Here is a 17,652-nt window from a genome sequence, read left to right as displayed (position 1 = left end):
TGGCCTTGAATATCATATGGTAGCAGCAGCCAACCTTTTGTAAGAACATGCTCTACTTGTGATGTTTCTACAAGGGCCCTATCCAATCTCTTATAGAGATATATGTCCTTACATTCTCTGTCCAAAGCGATAAGCACAAGAACTCCAAGAAGTTCCAACTCCTATTCATGATTCTTCCCCAGCACTCAGGCACCAGCCTGGAGGAACCTACATTATCAGGTGCTTAACTGTTGCTTGAAGAAGGACAGAGACAAATAGAAGTTCTGCTCTGCCATTTATAGACCCAACAGGAGAGTCAGTGAAATTCAGAAATAGTATTTTTTTGAAATGTGCATACTTGTCTATGATCAACTGATGTCAAGATAAATGATAAAATAAGTCAAAATTGCTAACTACATATGTTTGAGGTTTTATAAATGTTATCCACCTTTTTAATCACTAAATCTTATTATTCTTGCATTCCTTAAATGCACACAAGCCAGATATTGCTAAGACTGAATAAAAACCATCTATCCATCCATAAAAAGGATTTTGCTGCTGAATATATTACTTTATGCCAACATTTTGAATTTCATAGCAATAAACAAAAGAAATAAATATCTAGATAAAATTTTCTACACGGCCTTTACTTTGGCCTTTGTGTATTCGGGGGTACATTTATATATTTGACTAGAATGCATTTAACCACCTTTAAATTATAGCCTAACTATTGCTAATTAAAGAATATTATTATTAAAATTATTATTATTATTATTATAAGTAGTAGTAGTAGTAGTAGTAGTAGTAGTAGAAGTGTATCTAGTTTATAGTATCACAGAATGAGAACATTTTTCAATAAAGACACCAGTCTTGGGCACTCCTGATTAATCTTTCCTAATAACATTATCTCTTGGAACAACAGTACATTCAATTTCAAAGAACAGAGGAAGTTTTTCCATAGTGTGTCTATTCATATTCATTGCAATTAGAGCTGACAACCATATGTGATCATATTATCCACCCAGTGTACTGATTTCTTGTTCGCTTCTTCCTTTACTATTGTTAGATATTATTTAATGTCTCATTTCTCTGTATCCCTACAGGATAGTTTTATTTGTAGATAAACAGGTGGAGAATCACATATTGATTACTAAGAACTCAGTGCCATCACTAAGTATGGGAGTCTTTGAGCCCTGGAACAATCGAAAGGATGGCTATTGTATTAATATAGATTGCAATCTAAAAGGAGTACAAGTGAAAAACTGCTCTCATCACTAGCAGGGAGCTCTATAAATATAGAGAGATGCGTATGTGGTTTAGTTAATGTAACCTAGAGTTTTTATGTATTTACCACTTACATTCGGCACTTTTTACAAGATTTACAAGATAAAACAAAAGAGATTACATTTTAAATATTAAATTATACATTTTAAATTTAATATTTAAAATGTAATCTCTTTAGTTTTTTCCTGATACTTTTTTTTTTATTAAACTCAATATGTTGAGCATGCTATAAAAATGAAACTGGTTATCGGCTTGGATGGGATATGCTCTGGATTCACTACAATCCAGACCAAGAAAAACAGTGACTTAAGGTGGAATTAATAACATTTGACACTAAAAGATGAATGTATGTGCCTGTTTTATATAAGCCTGAATTATTGGCTTTGATGTATTGAAAGACAACACTTGAAATAGAAGAATTAAACTATTCCGTTACTTTTGCTCTGTGGAAATAGGGGATTATAGATATTATAAAAAGAATGATTATGTATGCTAATGTAAAAGCTACATGGAGGATATTCTATAAAAGAAAATACGCATACTGAAATGTATTCACATAAGCATGAATTTTATTAATTATAATCGAGTCCTCTCTCTCTCTCTCTCTCTCTCTCTCTCTCTCTCTCTCTCTCTCTCTCTCTCTCTCTCTCTCTCTCTCTCTCTCTCTTTCTCTCTCTCTATCCCTCTCTCTCTTTTTCTCTGTCTTTCTGTCTTTATTTTTTGACAGGGTGGAGAATGCTTGTGCCAAGCTGGTAGAAGCAGCTCGGATGCTGAGGACAGATCCGTATTCAGTCCCTGCTCGAGATTACCTAATTGATGGGTCTCGAGGAATCCTCTCAGGCACATCTGACCTGTTACTTACCTTTGATGAGGCAGAGGTACAAGTGTCTACTTGGGTTGATGTTGATGAACAGCAGTCGATCTCTTATAATCTGATATTGAGCAACACATTGAAGACATGTAATAATAATGCTTTCAGTTGAGTGTTTCATGCACCACTACTGAATGATTTATGATAAGCTGAGAATTACCTTTTTTATTATAGTTTTATTACATTTTTATAAAAACGTATTCAAACAAAACAACAACAGGGCTGATAATTTAACACACACGGCATGCATTAAAAAGTTAGAAATGCCTAGAATTTGTTTATATAGCAATATATATCAATTGAAATGATGATTAGCACTCACTCTATCTTCTTTACCTTTTTTCACATTTAATTTTCATGTTGCATTAAAGCTGACTCATTGATTTAAGCTTTTCATGCCCCTCATTAAATTAAGCAGGAAATGTGTTGTTTTGCTTCTCTTTGTATTTTCCTAATCCGCTCTGTGTGCCAGTGTGGCAGAGTTTACCCTGAGCATGTGCACACTTTGCACATGCTCAGGGTCTCAGGCACACTTTGCGGGCACATTGTTTTTATCATCATAGATTGTTTTAGAAGTAGGGGCACAGCTTATCATATGACTATTTCTCACAAGGCAAAATGTTTGACTGAACAACCCCCCAAGGTCAGGACATTTTTCTTTTATGTATGTAGGTACTTGTGTGACTCGTGTGAAGTAGATTTGATAAAAGAATGTGATGTGGCCTGGAGACCTGGAGGGCATCGGGGGGTATGGAATAGTCTCTTTCCTGTTGCAGTGACAGTTGGGGATGTCTGTAAGCTCTTGTTTGTAAGACGTGCGGAAGATAGCACTTTCCTTCAAGTCTATTACGTTGCCGTGTGACGCAGCATGAGCAGCTGTTTTAATAGATGTGGACGACTGCCTTCATGTCAACACAAGCTCGTGTTCGTCTGCACCCTTCCTGTTTGGGAGCTGTTCTATAATAGTAGAAAGCTGGAAAGTGGGAAGGGTTTGAGAATTGTCCAAAATAGGGAGAAAATTATTCACCTGAGACTTCTTTTATAAATGTTACAAAAACTTTTTAATGCTCAAAGCGTTACCTTATCAATAAATCGATTATCTTCTTTAAATGACAACAGATTTTAAGTCAATTTATTATTAGTATTTTTATGTAAAACGTCTATATGCATGTGTATTAAAATGCATGGGACAGAAATACAACACAGTTAAACGTAAACCAGCGGCCCAATACTTGTCTGTTATTTATATAATTTTTTTAGATATGTGAGTAATTGATGTTTTTCCCGTTCAGGTGCGTAAGATCATCCGTGTCTGTAAAGGCATCTTGGAGTACTTGACAGTAGCAGAAGTGGTGGAGAGCATGGAGGACTTGGTCACTTATACCAAAAACCTGGGACCAGGTGCTTTTCATTTGTCTACCTTTCAGCTGATGTTTTGATAATGTTAGAACAGAGGTGTCTTACTCTAATTATGAGACAGCATAAAATTCTGTCAATCCTAATTTAGCACACCTGAAGGAACTCTTACTGGAGTACATTTGAGGAAAAATGTAGTGTCTCTATAAGCTGTTTCTCCAGGGTGGGAGTCTTTACTGGGCTTATTGTATTTTACAAATACTGGGCCGAAAAAAACTTTTAAATCCTGATTCCATTGACATGCTGATTAACAAAGCTTCTCTAACTAGGGATGACGAAAATGGCAAAGATGATCGATGAAAGGCAGCAGGAGCTGACACATCAGGAGCACCGCATGATGTTGGTCAACTCCATGAACACAGTGAAGGAGCTGCTGCCTGTGCTCATATCAGGTGAGAGTCAGAGTAAACCTTCCCAGCAACCACATGCTGAACACCCTTCTGTTGATATAGCAGTCATGATAATTGCAGTCATGTTGAGGAAGCTGTCAAGAGCAAGGAGATCACTTTCACCCTTAAATCTTTCCTTTAGCTTTAGTTTTGGCCAGAAAGCTGAAAGCCAATAAAAATCCTGATCTGATAAAACTCTCGAGATGTGTCTGAGTGCTTGTTGAGTCTTAGGAGATAGAGGTATCGTGGTTAGTCTTTACGTTTGCATGTAACGTAGACATGTCTTTAGGGACATGAACCAAACTAGAATTTACAGAAAAGGTATTTTGTGCAATACCTTGAGCCACTCGTCCTGAGATATTGTGCAAATAACAGATAGACAGATAGCATGCATGGACAATCTTAAAATGTATCTCACTTGGTAGTGGAGGCATAACAATGTTTCACTGTAGGAATGAAAAGTAACATGGGCATACTTTTGTTTGGAATGTGTCTTGGGAAAAAGGAAACCTTATACACTATAAATTAAATGAAACCTCAGATCTGATTAAAGGCCTTTTTTTAAGCATTTCAAACTTCAAATCCAGAATTCTAGCAATTATGGGAATCAGATTTAATTTCTATTTGAATTTAGTTGTTATTGTTAGTCAGCTAAATTGTCTTTATTAGGTGTCCATTAAAAGGAAAAAGAAAAAACAGTAAAGTGCACAAACCTGCAGGATTAAATTGCCCGATATAATTACAGCTCCAAACACTAGGACTGCAACAATTTCATGGATACAGTTTTCTCTAAGTAAATCCATTAAATGATAATGTGATCACAATTGCAGTGTGTGATGCAAACACAAATCACGAGGGGGGGGGGCTACTCCCTCATGCTGTTCATTTATCGCTAACCACCACATTTGAACACCCACCTATTAAGTTAACAGTCTGAACACAGTAATATTTTTACAACACATTTTTTTTTGTTTCTGTCAGGAGAGGTTGTGTGTAAGATTTCAGTTAGAAATCTTACAACCCACACGGTTGGCTTGCGCACTGAAGAAAATAATTAATGAAAAGGAAAAGTAACATTTATGTTGTTTACTTGAATTTGGATGAATAAAAACAAGAAATAAGGTAGATATCCAAGCTTAACACAATTCCTAAACAAATCAGTGTTCAGCTGAAAGTCAGTTCAACACAGAGAACCATAATTTCCAAAGCAAGCAAGAGGTTGAGAATGTCTCTGTAATCCATGTTTACTTTTGTGTCTTTGTGTTGTGGCAAAAAAAAATGCATCAATACGAAAGTATAAATTATGCCTTAAGCTGTGCATTTTTTGTGTGGTTTTTCCAGCTGTAAAAATCTTTGTAACCACTAAGTGTGCCAAGAGTCATGGCGTGGATGAAGCCATGAAGAACAGGAACTACACCTTTGAGAAGATGAGTGCTGAGATCAATGAGATCATCCGAGTGCTGCAGCTCACTTCTTGGGATGAAGACGCATGGGCCAACAAAGTATTTACTATTCTAATCTACATGTATTTTCATTAGATATTTTATTTATGAAGTGTAAATGCAGTGTAAATGTTTTTCAGTGTAAATCAAAGTTTTTTGCTCTCTCACTCTCTCACGTTACCTCTAACATTCTGTTTATAAATATTAAGCAAATGCTTGGGATTGATTTCCAGAATAAACATTGTTCAAATAAATACATATTTAATTATCAGGCATCTTCCACATTATCATCACAGCTAGGGTTAGAATGCTGCAGCTATATGATAATTAGCAGTGCAGGGAAAGTATTTACTCAACACATCAATACAATACATCAGTCACTGCATGATTATCACAGCTTTATTAAAAAATATTATAGTCACAAATCACAAGCAAACTATTAACCTAATCAAATTCAACCTTATTTCCCCCTTGTTTGTTTTTCCCTTCTTTTCGCATGTATATTCCATTTTCATACACCATTACGACTTGCAAAGTTTCCTGAAGCATGTTAATTAGTTGTGCCACCTCTGATTTTCTGTTCAACCTGATGTAATGACTTTAAACACTGGGTTTTCTTTCTTTCTTTTTTAAAATTCTTTTCTTTCTGTACTCTTCCATTCATTTCCTCCTTGTAGAAGGTAAGGCTTTCTCTTCCCCACTGCGTGACGTTCTAGCATGCAGCAAACGAGACTTCTGTGCACTTGCATAATCTGTATGTTTGTGTTTGCAGTCTATGTGTAAAGCAGGACATATGATCAAGCCAGAATCAACATTCTGTATGTTGGTGTTCTTCACTGATTGTCTCATGATTGTCTCTTCCACTGTCTGCTGTCTCTCATCGAGTCTCACTTTGCTAACCCGTCTCTCTTTCTTTTTCATTTAACTTGCCACTTCTTGTTGTTCTGTCTCTCTCTGCCTGTCTCTGTGAGATCTTTACACCACCTGTGCCACTTTGAATGAATGCCATTTTTCCTGATACACCTGCTAACCTGTTTGCTCTTACTCGAGCTATAGCAGCTGGGGCACTCCACTTGTTTGACTCCCTCTAGCTAGAATTTTGTATTTGTTTCTTGTATATTTATTATGAAAAAAACATTTCTTACACAGTTATCAATGCTCTCAATCTGTGTTTAAAAATGTTTTTAGTCACCTAGTTTTAATTTTAACCTTTCCGGCTTAGTAGTACTCTCACTGTTTTAACTCAGCACTGGTGACGCGTTCTCTTGGACCTGTGATTGGTTTTAAATCATCCACATAAATGAAAGGATGAGGTTTCTTGAGGACATACAAACAAACTCACATACACAGACACCCACACAGATAATCAAGGAGAATGCCAGAAAAACTCATGATCATTGCATTCAATTCATGGGCATGTTAACTGGTTGAAATGATATCCTGTATCAATACAAAACAAGGCAGTGGCAGTGATCATAATATTTGCACACATTTAAAAGTTTGATCGATTTAAAAAAACAACAACAGATTTTTTTATATACACATAAATTAAAATAAATATTATTTTGTAGAAATGATTTCAAAACACATTTGGCATGCATAATGACAAATGCACATTATGTGTTCTGTACATATATGGAGAGGTAGTATAGAATAATTGTTCGCTTATCTATACCAATATCCATATATTTTGACCTCATTTCTTGTTTTTTTTTTCCATGCAAACATTATTCATTACTAATGGATAAACACATGACTCTTATATACTCATCACTGCTGTAGCAGAATCGCATTGCTTATTCAGTGAGTGGGTGTTCAAAGAGTCCTGTGATCTTATCATAAAACTTTGATCAGGTGACTTCTTGTGGATGTCACAATGTTCGGCTTGATATTTGATATATGTAACCTTTGCGTGTGTATGTATATGTGTGTGTACATACAGGGGTGTTGCACATTGGATTGGTTGCTCATGGGTCCCTTAACAACATTGTCATCTTCCTTGTTGATTGTGTGTGGTGTAATGTGCATGTGAAGCCATGTATGGTACTAATGCTTAAGGCATTGCAGTTCTTCATTCTTGCAGTTCCTGAATGAAGTCTGAGCCGAAGCTTGACTCCTTATAATCACACAGGCAAATGGAAATGAGTCATCAGCTTACAATTAATGTGATCTCATCACTCTATGGATTTGAATGCAGCTGTTATTGGATACACGGAAAAAAAAGGCACAGGAGATGAAGGGGTGGTTGGAGTTGATTTGGCCGGAAACACATCTGTTTGGCTTATATCTGATCATGTTATTTTGTAATATAAACCCATGTTGTGGTTCACTCTGAAGTGTTGTTTATTTTGCAGTCTTGTGGTTTATTAATAAGCCTTCTGGATTATAAATTCAAAAGACATTAGTTCTGTGTTTGTTCGGCACACCAAGCAAAAAAACCAAAAACCTAGCTTGCCATGGCTTGCTGGTGCTTCACACCTTATCATCTTTGCCATAAGTCTGACAAGTCCAATTTAACTGCTCCCTGTGAAGTCGCTACACAACCCTAAGTGTGCTAATGGTTCAGACTGTTCCGTACAGCAGAGAGCCTCAGACTCACAGGCGGAAGCAGTGAGCCAGGCAAGCTTAACATTTCCTCTAAATGCGTGAGTGAGTGCAGTGGAGAGTGAAGTGATGATTATGTGAACCTCCTTCACCTGTATATATAAGTGTACATAAGTGTGTGCAGAACGACAGAGTCCATTTTATTCTGAAACACACACACATACACTTCTGTGTAATTTGTAATAACCACAACCTTACCGATTGCTAAAATGCTGCGATTTTATATCATTCTGGTTATGTTTACATTTCTTTCCTTCACTCTCTCCTCGTTTCTTATCTCACTCTCTGAAGGACACAGAAGCGATGAAGAGATCACTGGCGCTGATTGAGGCAAAGATGAATCAGGCTAAAGCCTGGCTCAGGGACCCTAATGGTTTACCAGGTATGTGAGAAGACCAGTACAAAAAGCCTCTCTGCTCGACTGACCATGGGGATTATGTGCTATACCTTGCACAAGTATCATTATGACCTTAGAAGTGTAATGAACTAGGTTATAGAGGAATATAGAGTTTTATAAAGTATATAATGGATGTACACAAAATAGCCCATCATTTTTGCACAATATTGTTTTCTTGAACGATTTGCTAATAAAAATATTGAAGTTGTAATTGCATAAATATTTTACTATTTCACATATGCTATTTATTCAAAACAGATACACAATCCAAATTTTTCTAGTAATTCTAACACATAGTGTAAAAATCTATTAATTGATGTATTTATTTCATATCATGGAGATATATTGCTTGTGTGTGTTTGTTTTTATCTATGTGTAGGGACGGCAGGTGAACATGCTTTGCGTCAGATTTTGGATGAGGCAGGGAAAGTGGGAGAGCTGTGTGCCGGGAAGGAGAGGAGGGAGATTCTGGGAACGACTAAGACGTTGGGACAGATGACTGATCAGGTGTCTGACATGCGTGTCAGGTAAAGGCCTCTGCTGAGCAAAACCTCATATGAATGCCTACATTTATGATTTATAATAAACATGGTACACTATTTGTATGCTCCAGGGTGTATAATTCTATACCAGTAGATGGTCTCATCTTCAGCTTTTCCACTAAGCTGTGCATGTAAACACTGTTATTGTTAAATGTTTTCGTCTGAGGCTGGATTGCAGAGGAATGGTGAAAGGAATGGTGTTTGTGAGGGCTGAGCCACAGACATTGATTCAGCTCACTGCCTTTACCCAGTAAAAAGGTTATGCTCAAAAAGAAAGAAAAAAGGCACTTTCACTACACATTCTTTGTAGCCACTAAAAGTTTAGATCTGTAATTAGACATTTTAAATAAAACTCTTGACACACTTGCTAATATTCTTTTATCTTCCTTAAAGCAATTTGTCTGTTATTGATACATTTATATGATGAAGATAATGTACATAATTGGTTGTTACAAGCAAAACTATGTTTCCTTTGTGGGCTCTTCCTCATGTTTCCATTTTTGTGGCATTTCTGAAAACCTGAAAGAGTTTATTGTATAAATGTCTCTTATTGTAAATGTTATTTCCTTTGTTTGATTATTAATTTATTAACAATACATATTCTATCTTTTGCATTTCTGGCTTAAAATCTAACTTATATATTGGGATTTTGCAGAGGTCAGGGGCCTACCCCCCTGGGCATGCAGAAGGCTCAGCAGGTGGGCCAGGGTTTGGACATCCTAGTGGGGAAAGTGGAGAATGCTGCTCGCAAACTGGAGGCCCTGAGTAATGCTAAGCTGGCTATTGCAAAGAGGATAGACGCTGCTCAGGTAACACATTCATACACTTACCAATTAGGGTTCTATGGTAGTACAGTCGGTAGGTTTGATACTTCACAGTTCGATCCTTACCTCAGGTTGGTCTCTGTGTAATCAGTTTTATATGCTAATTGTTTGCACATGTATTTCCTCCATGTTTTCCCAGATTTCACCTTAGTTTTTAAGAAATTGTATTCAGGTGGATTGGTTGTTTTAAATTGCCCCAGGTGTGAATCAGTGTATACATGATGCCCTCATATAGAAGTCCCTTCAAGAGTGTATTTCTCCCACAGCAAATGTTTTCCTAATAGGTGTCAGATTCTTTACTCTGACCAGGATAAATTGGTTGTTGAATTTGAATTGTAAGATGACTTCATAGTTCCCACATAGGTCATAATTCTAGTTAAGGTATAACACAGTAAATATTTCTACCCTTTAGCAGATAGAAAATCAGGAGCTTGGAAACAGCAGGAGAGCACACAAAAGCAGGAGCAAAGATGTGTCTTGTGTCTCTCATCAAAGCACAGAGAAACAGCATGAATTTATGATTATATAACATTTTTGTGCTGAATAACAATATGACTAGAAAGATTGCACACATGTACAGCAGTCTAAATACAAAGAAAGGGAAGACAGGAAACCTAGAGAGATGTGTGATGTGTGATTGATTAGATAAATATGACTCATCTTTTCGTCTTTCTCAAATTAGTGTGTGTAAGTTCGTGTTCACTGAAAAAATCACAATTTACTATCTATTTCTAGTTCTTCAAATATTATAAAGTATGTTATTAAACATCACTTTTTTTTGCCATAATGTGGAGTTTAATGATGAAATGTACATATACACTGATATATTTGTTGACCATTTTCATGTTTTTAAAATCTGCATCATATAGCTTCATGTTTAGTTCTTATACTTTCTTTTTGTCTGGTTTGTTTTTTTCTTAAGCTCTTAATATATTTGTTTATCATTAATTTATTTAATGCAAATATTCTAGACTTCTAAGTACAATATTAGGCAATGTTGGTCTCTCAGTGATGCATCCTGCCATTCCAAGGTGTCTTCCAATTTTTTCTTATTTCATTATGTATATATAGTATTTAGAATTTCTAATTCAACATGGTGTACTGTCAAACCTCTTGCTAGTTGTGTAGATGTACAGATGCAGGTTTGATCCATGTTTTGTGTGAAGTCTGGTGTTTTGTGAGCACTCTGTGTTTGTGCAGAGCTGGCTGGCTGATCCTCATGGAGGTCCTGAAGGAGAGGAAAATATCAGAGCTCTGTTAGCCGAAGCCAAACGCATCGCTGATCTTTGTGAGGACCCCAAAGAGCGAGACGACATTCTGCGCTCTGTTAGTGAGATCGCTGGCCTCACCGCCAAACTCGGCGAACTTCGCAGACAGTACGATATCCAAAGCCATTCAAAACATAAAAAGTTTTTTAGAAATTTTTAGAAATTGCTTTAATAAAACAATTTCTAGGAACCATGTATGTTTATTTATTCTGCCTTTTTACTCAGCAAATATTTATGTTTTGTTGCCCCAGTTATCCTAACTGTCTGCTCTTAACTATATCAATTCATTGGTCAGAGGTAAAGGTGATACTCCTGAAGCCAGACTGCTAGCCAAACAGATCGGCACTGCTCTACAGAACCTGCAGGCCAAAACTAACCGTGCTGTTGCCAACATGCGGCCAGCCAAGGCTGCTGTGACCCTGGAGGGCAAGATGGAGCAGGCTCAGCGCTGGATCAATAACCCCAATGTTGATGACCGTGGAGTGGGTGAGTTCGTAAATGAACAAGTCAATAATAAATATTTAAATGAATGAGTAAATATACATTAGTCAATAAATAGGCAATTTGTAGTTAAAAAGACTACGTCATTTCCTTTGAGAATTAGTCATCGGAGTTTGGGAATTACCCAGTTTTCCCAGTAGTAAGGCGACATGTAAATAAAATCCACGCTATTCTTTTCTGTAGCAGTCACACCAAACATTTCCTCACTGCTGCACACATCTGAAAAAATGCTGTTACACCTACATTCACTCTGAAATTGCATGCCAAAATTGCATCAAGCCACCTATCCACCAACACACTTGTTGTTTTTCCGCCTGCTAGGATTTAATGCACCTATTTTTTTGTGAAAACTTAAAAACAGTAGTTATTACTTCTAAGTTTTACATCACATGTAGAAAGTGTTAGTTATAACATATAATAACATTGTATAGAACACATTTTTACATTTCTATTATTTACCTTCCAAAAGGGTGTAATATAAAGAACAAGTAGTAGTAAGGATTATTGTGATAGGATTTTAATAGTAGTACATGACTCCCTTTTTTTACAGAGCTTAATTTAGTATAATTGAATCAGGGCAATTTGAAGGCCATGTAACCGTGCTTTGGTATCTGTGTGTAATGATGGGCCAGCTGTGCTGTAATGAAAGAGACCGCTCGTTTGGGACTATTTACAAACCCTTGAAGGACGACAAAATATATCAAGTGACATACATCTGTGTGTAACCAAGTCTATGCACAGTGTCTCTGACCTTCTGTTCGCCTGAAAAATGAACAGATGGATATTGCTGTGTGCGTTTTTTTTTGTTTACAATACCTCAAGCTATAATTAGATATTTATATTTATAAATGTCCAGTTTACAGCAAATTGCACATTTCTGTACCAGCCCCTTAAACTCCTCTCTCTACAATTCAAACTTACAAGTGGCAATAAATGTTATTTGTTAATGATAGTGCTTATTGGAATAGTATAGGCAAGCTGGTGTGGTGATGTGCTTTTTAGAAGCTAAAAGCATCAATTAGATTTTATTGTTCCTTGTTTTATTGTAACTGTTGATTATTGAATTTCCCCTTTGATGGAGCATGTCACCATGGTAACTTGATAAGTGGGAACGACTTTAATTTCCCAGTGAGTGCTTGTCCGTCTATATTTAAGCCTTGACATTCCAAAGACAGTGTTTTGGAATTTGATGTTTGCAACTCCTACTGAGCCTTGAAGTGTCTAATGTCCAACCAATATACTGACACTGTCTCTGTCTCTTCCTGTCTGTATTCCTGTCTGTCACTGTCTCTGTGTTTAGGTCAGGCTGCCATCCGTGGGCTGATAGCAGAAGGCCGCAGGCTGGCTAATTCTCTGCCAGGGCCGTACAGGCAGGAGCTGCTGGCGAAGTGTGAGCGTGCGGAGCAGCTGATGCTGCAGCTGTGTGACCTGGCTGCTCGGGGAGAGGGAGAAAGTCCCCAGGGTCGGGCCGTGGCTGCTCAGCTTCTTGATGCTCTTAAAGTAAGAGGAGCAAAATAAGCTGCAGTTATCTGTGTTACATGACTATAAACTCCGCTGTTCAATACTGTACAGTAAAGCCGTTCAGAATCCATACTGTGTACAAGAAGTCAGGAAGCTATGCTGAGAAATTTCTCAGTCTAAATATATAAAGCAAAGTGATCCAAACTGTTTTTGTTTTATGTTTTATGTCCACACTTATAAATAGGAATATCGAGTTTTTATTTGATTAGTTTCTACATTTGTGGGCTCTACAACACTACTGTAAATTTAGTCACAATCTACAACAGCACAGTAAATCTGGTTGTTCAATTCTAAATCCCTGATCTAATTCCGACAGTGGCCAGCAAATACTTCTTGTGAGTGATTGAGCAGCGCCATCTTCTGGCCCATGTTGACACTAATTATTTTAAAATACATTTTTTGCAAATATTTTAAACAGCTTTTACATAACTGATGTATTTTATTTCAAAATCATTCTGTGTTCAGGATTTGAAAGCGAAGATGCAGGAGGCAATGACTCAGGAGGTGTCTGATGTTTTTAGTGACACAACAACTCCCATAAAGCTTCTGGCTGTGGCAGCTACGGCCCCACCTGAGGCCCCCAACCGGGAGGAGGTGTGTAAAACAAACATTGACTACATAGACATATAGTGCAAAAGAGTACACATTTTTAAAATTAGTGATCTATTGTTTAATACTGAATGCCAAAATGCCTTGGCATGGTATGCAGTATATGCAATGTTTTTCTTTTCCCTCATGTAGGTCTTTGATGAAAGAGCATCTAATTTTGAGAATCATGCTAACAGGCTGGGGGCTACAGCAGAGAAAGCCGCTGCTGTAGGAACAGCCAATAAGAGCACAGTGGAAGGGATCCAGGCCACAGTAAAGTCTGCCAGAGAGTTAACACCTCAGGTATGTACAAGGGTCACCTCTGGGACAGTGTGTGTGTGTGTGTGTGTGTGTGTGTGTGTGTGTGTGTGTGTGTGTGTGTGTGTGAAAATTACATTCTGCTCCTGCGTATATTGGCAAGAGCGACAGATTTGATATTTGACCACTAGCCAACACAGACACTCAGGGGTTTGTACATAGCTGACCAAGTGTCTTCATGTAACTTGATTCATGTGTACAGACCCATTTATACACACAGTTGCTACACTCACTGGCTGTTTTATCTGGTTATACTAGAATATAGGTGCACGTTATAGGTGTCTAGTTACATGATTTCTCTACGACCATAGCCCATCTGTTGCTGTACACCCAGTGCACTAAAAAAGAGATCTACATAGGACCAGATATTTCCCAGCACACCACTGAAAACCTGACTTTCTAGCTGCATGTTTTGAACATTTTTACATGCAAGTGTATCAAGCCACCAAAGCAGTTTAATAGTGGTTATTTCTTACCAATAATAGAGACTTTCAGTGTGAGGCTGTATTTTTAATTTAATTTTATTTATTGTCCTGTACAGGTTACTTCTGCTGCACGAATTTTGCTAAAGAACCCTGGCAACCAGGCAGCATATGAACATTTTGAGACTATGAAAAACCAGTGGATTGACAACATTGAAAAAATGACTGGTATGCAGAAGCCTTGCTTAGTTTACATATATAATGTACTACACAGTTTAATATACACTCTTAGTCAATAATAGTAATAAAATCTAGAGTTTTCTATACAATAGATACAATAGTGCTATTTTCTGAGCCACCATACAGTTTGGTGCCTTTATTTCTAAAAGTTTACTATGGCTAGGTAAATAGATGATATAATATCATAATCCCAATGAACAATGAAACAAAAATGCTTTTCTGACATTTTGTGCATAGTGTTAGTCATTAAAATTGTCAAATTATTCGTTTTTATAAGTATTTTTTTTTTTTAGATTTTTCTTTGCCATATTTGATATTTTTAGGTAAAAATATATGCTGGCTGTTGATTAGCTAACTTATAATGTGTATGATAATATTCTATTATATTATTAGAAGAATAGTGATTATGTGGTTATGCATGTTATATACTGTAGTCCACCACTTTAATACACTATTAAGGGGCTTTAACAGTTACTTCAGGAAAGTCCCATCCTCTGTGTTGTATATTAAACTTTCAACTTTATTGGTTATTAACGTCTTCTTTTGGCCCTGTGGCAGGTTTGGTAGATGAGGCTATTGACACTAAATCCCTCCTGGATGCTTCAGAAGAAGCCATCAAAAAAGACATTGATAAGTGCCGTGTGGCTATGGCGAATGTCCAACCCCAGATGCTGGTAGCTGGAGCCACTAGTATTGCCAGACGGGCAAATCGTATTCTCCTGGTGGCTAAGAGAGAAGTGGAGAATTCAGAGGACCCTAAATTTAGAGAGATGGTAAAAGCAGCCTCTGACGAACTGAGCAAAACAATTTCGCCCATGGTCATGGATGCCAAGGCTGTAGCAGGAAACATCCAGAATCCAGGTGAATCTTTAATTGGAAGCTTTAAAAAGCATGTTTAATCTGCTTGTGGTGTCTAATTTAAAAAAATTCTGTTTCTCCTAATCAGCTCTTCAGAAAAGCTTTTTGGACTCAGCATACAGAATTCTATCTGCAGTAGGAAGAGTCAGAGAAGCCTTCCAGCCTCAGGAACCTGACTTCCCTCCTCCTCCTCCAGATCTGGATCAGTTACATGTTAGTCCTGCAGCTTATCGTCTTTCTTGCCATTAAAGGCGTCAGGCTTTCTGAATGTTGCAAAATGGTATTTAGCTCAAACAGCACTGTTTTGTCTGCCAGGTAAATGATGAACAGGCTCCTCCTAAACCACCACTCCCAGAAGGAGAAGTGCCTCCCCCCAGACCTCCACCTCCTGAGGAGAAGGACGAGGAGTTCCCCGAGCAGAAAGCCGGCGAGATGGTGAGCGAGCCGATGATGGTGGCCGCTAGGCAGCTACACGACGAAGCCCGCAAGTGGTCTAGTAAGGTGAGTTCAACATGTGTTGTCTCCACAAGGCATGCTTGTGTTTCCTGGTTGGTTTTAAACATTATCAGTGTAGTTTGAGGAAAGTACGAATGAAATGTTTAAAGTTTATATTTTAAGACTTACAGTTCTGCACATACCTGAGAGTGATGTGGACATGCCTTGGTTTTTACACTGGTGCAGAGACATGCAGTTGGATCAAAAATTAAGTCATTGGTTTTATTTATCTCTAACCCTGAAATTTGGAAAATCTTCCAGATGATTCCAATTTCAGTGAAGACATGGAAACTGTCATCAACAAAAGGTGTTTCTGCATGCCTTTATTGAACATATTAATGTCTAACCTTTGGTAACAACTATTTTATTTACAGCAATGGGCAGTAAATACTACCAACTTAGGACAATTTTTACACTTGTATTGATTTAATCATCATTATCATCATCATCATCATCATCATCATCATCATCATCATCATTGGCCAAACAAAAAGGCCATTCTGTTATTAGTACTGAATTTAAGCTCACATATCTGCAAAAAAAGAGCTGTTATGCATGGATCTTTATTAAGTGATAGATTTTTTCAATCATTTTTAAACAACAAATGCAAAGTGGAGTAACTAAATTGGATATTATATTAGGAAATCTGTTGCAGGTTAAACAAATTTATGAATGCTTTTGGACAAATCTTATTTCCCAACTTTAGAATTGTTTTTGTGCATTTATTTTTGCTCGGTGGTGGTAAAAATATACATTTGCCATGGCCAGGTCAGTCTACAGTAAAGAAGGAGACATATCCATCATTTAAAAGTAAAAAAAAAAGAAAAGAAAAATACACTCAAAATTTAAAAAGAGGTCAACTGCTCTAAAACATGTTAAAAGATAGTAAACTAATAACGTGTTTTAAAGCAGTTCTTTTTTTTATATTTTTAATATCATTTATTTTAATAATTTGCAGTGTGTTAAAAATATATTCAACTATATTGCCTTAACTGTGGGGAAAAAGTGGAAAGACAAACAGAATTTAATCCTTTAATTCCCTGGAATTCCTGCATATAGCAACACAGTCCAGTATTTCAGAATATCAGATTCTACATCAGAATTGAAAACACTGAGTGCTTCATATGGATTTTCAAGCAATTTGTGTGCAGTAACATTCCTGCTAGCTTATTCCACAGGACCACAATACTGCCTCTGCCTTCCTGTCCCTAAACCCCATGTCTCCCTCTCTTCTCCTCTTTTCTCCTGTCCTATTTAGTAGAGCTCCATTCAGTGTTTCTCATACTAACTCTCTCCTCCTTTCTCCACACTGCTACCCCTCTTTCCCTCTTTCCCCTCCTCCTCCTCCCCTTCCCCCAGCCCGAAGCGAGAGACGAGCGTTTTCTGACCGCTGCGGCGGACGTAGATATAGACGATGAGGACGAGTTCACAGACAACGAGGACGATTTCGAGCCTGAACTGCTCTTAATGCCCTCCAATCAGCCTGTTAACCAGCCCATTCTGGCTGCTGCCCAGGCCTTGCACCAGGAAGCTCGCAAGTGGTCCAGTAAGGTACTTGTGCTTCCGGGCCCTGAGGGGCTGCAGCATCTCTTCTGCATCCAGATGTGACTGTGGGAACATTCAAACCACTTGCTGCTGCTGCATCACATTTGGGCCCAGTGTAATCTTTATTGCTTCTCAGGTTGCCTATGAC

General features: G+C 37.5%; 1 protein-coding gene across 2 annotated transcripts in view; it reads left to right on the top strand.

Moving 5' to 3' along the window:
- The window catches only part of vcla (vinculin a), a 37,784-nt gene that overhangs the window by 15,101 nt on the left and 5,031 nt on the right, over positions 1-17,652 (top strand). The window contains exons 3-19 of one of the 2 annotated variants that reach the window (XM_046872691.1): positions 1,991-2,141; positions 3,427-3,535; positions 3,820-3,942; positions 5,281-5,441; positions 8,277-8,367; positions 8,762-8,909; positions 9,580-9,733; positions 10,949-11,124; positions 11,312-11,502; positions 12,818-13,017; positions 13,504-13,632; positions 13,780-13,929; positions 14,486-14,594; positions 15,165-15,467; positions 15,553-15,677; positions 15,780-15,965; positions 17,319-17,510. In XM_046872691.1, the coding sequence (XP_046728647.1) occupies positions 1,991-2,141; positions 3,427-3,535; positions 3,820-3,942; positions 5,281-5,441; positions 8,277-8,367; positions 8,762-8,909; positions 9,580-9,733; positions 10,949-11,124; positions 11,312-11,502; positions 12,818-13,017; positions 13,504-13,632; positions 13,780-13,929; positions 14,486-14,594; positions 15,165-15,467; positions 15,553-15,677; positions 15,780-15,965; positions 17,319-17,510 (2,698 nt within the window). The remainder of the gene's footprint in view (positions 1-1,990; positions 2,142-3,426; positions 3,536-3,819; positions 3,943-5,280; positions 5,442-8,276; positions 8,368-8,761; positions 8,910-9,579; positions 9,734-10,948; positions 11,125-11,311; positions 11,503-12,817; positions 13,018-13,503; positions 13,633-13,779; positions 13,930-14,485; positions 14,595-15,164; positions 15,468-15,552; positions 15,678-15,779; positions 15,966-17,318; positions 17,511-17,652) is intronic. The other variant, XM_046872697.1, reaches the window with a different exon arrangement.

Source organism: Silurus meridionalis, chromosome 2, assembly GCF_014805685.1.
Source record: "Silurus meridionalis isolate SWU-2019-XX chromosome 2, ASM1480568v1, whole genome shotgun sequence".
Classification (NCBI taxonomy): domain Eukaryota; kingdom Metazoa; phylum Chordata; class Actinopteri; order Siluriformes; family Siluridae; genus Silurus; species Silurus meridionalis.
The sequence above is the reverse complement of the archived record's forward strand: the minus strand, read 5'-3'. Positions and strand labels throughout refer to the sequence as shown.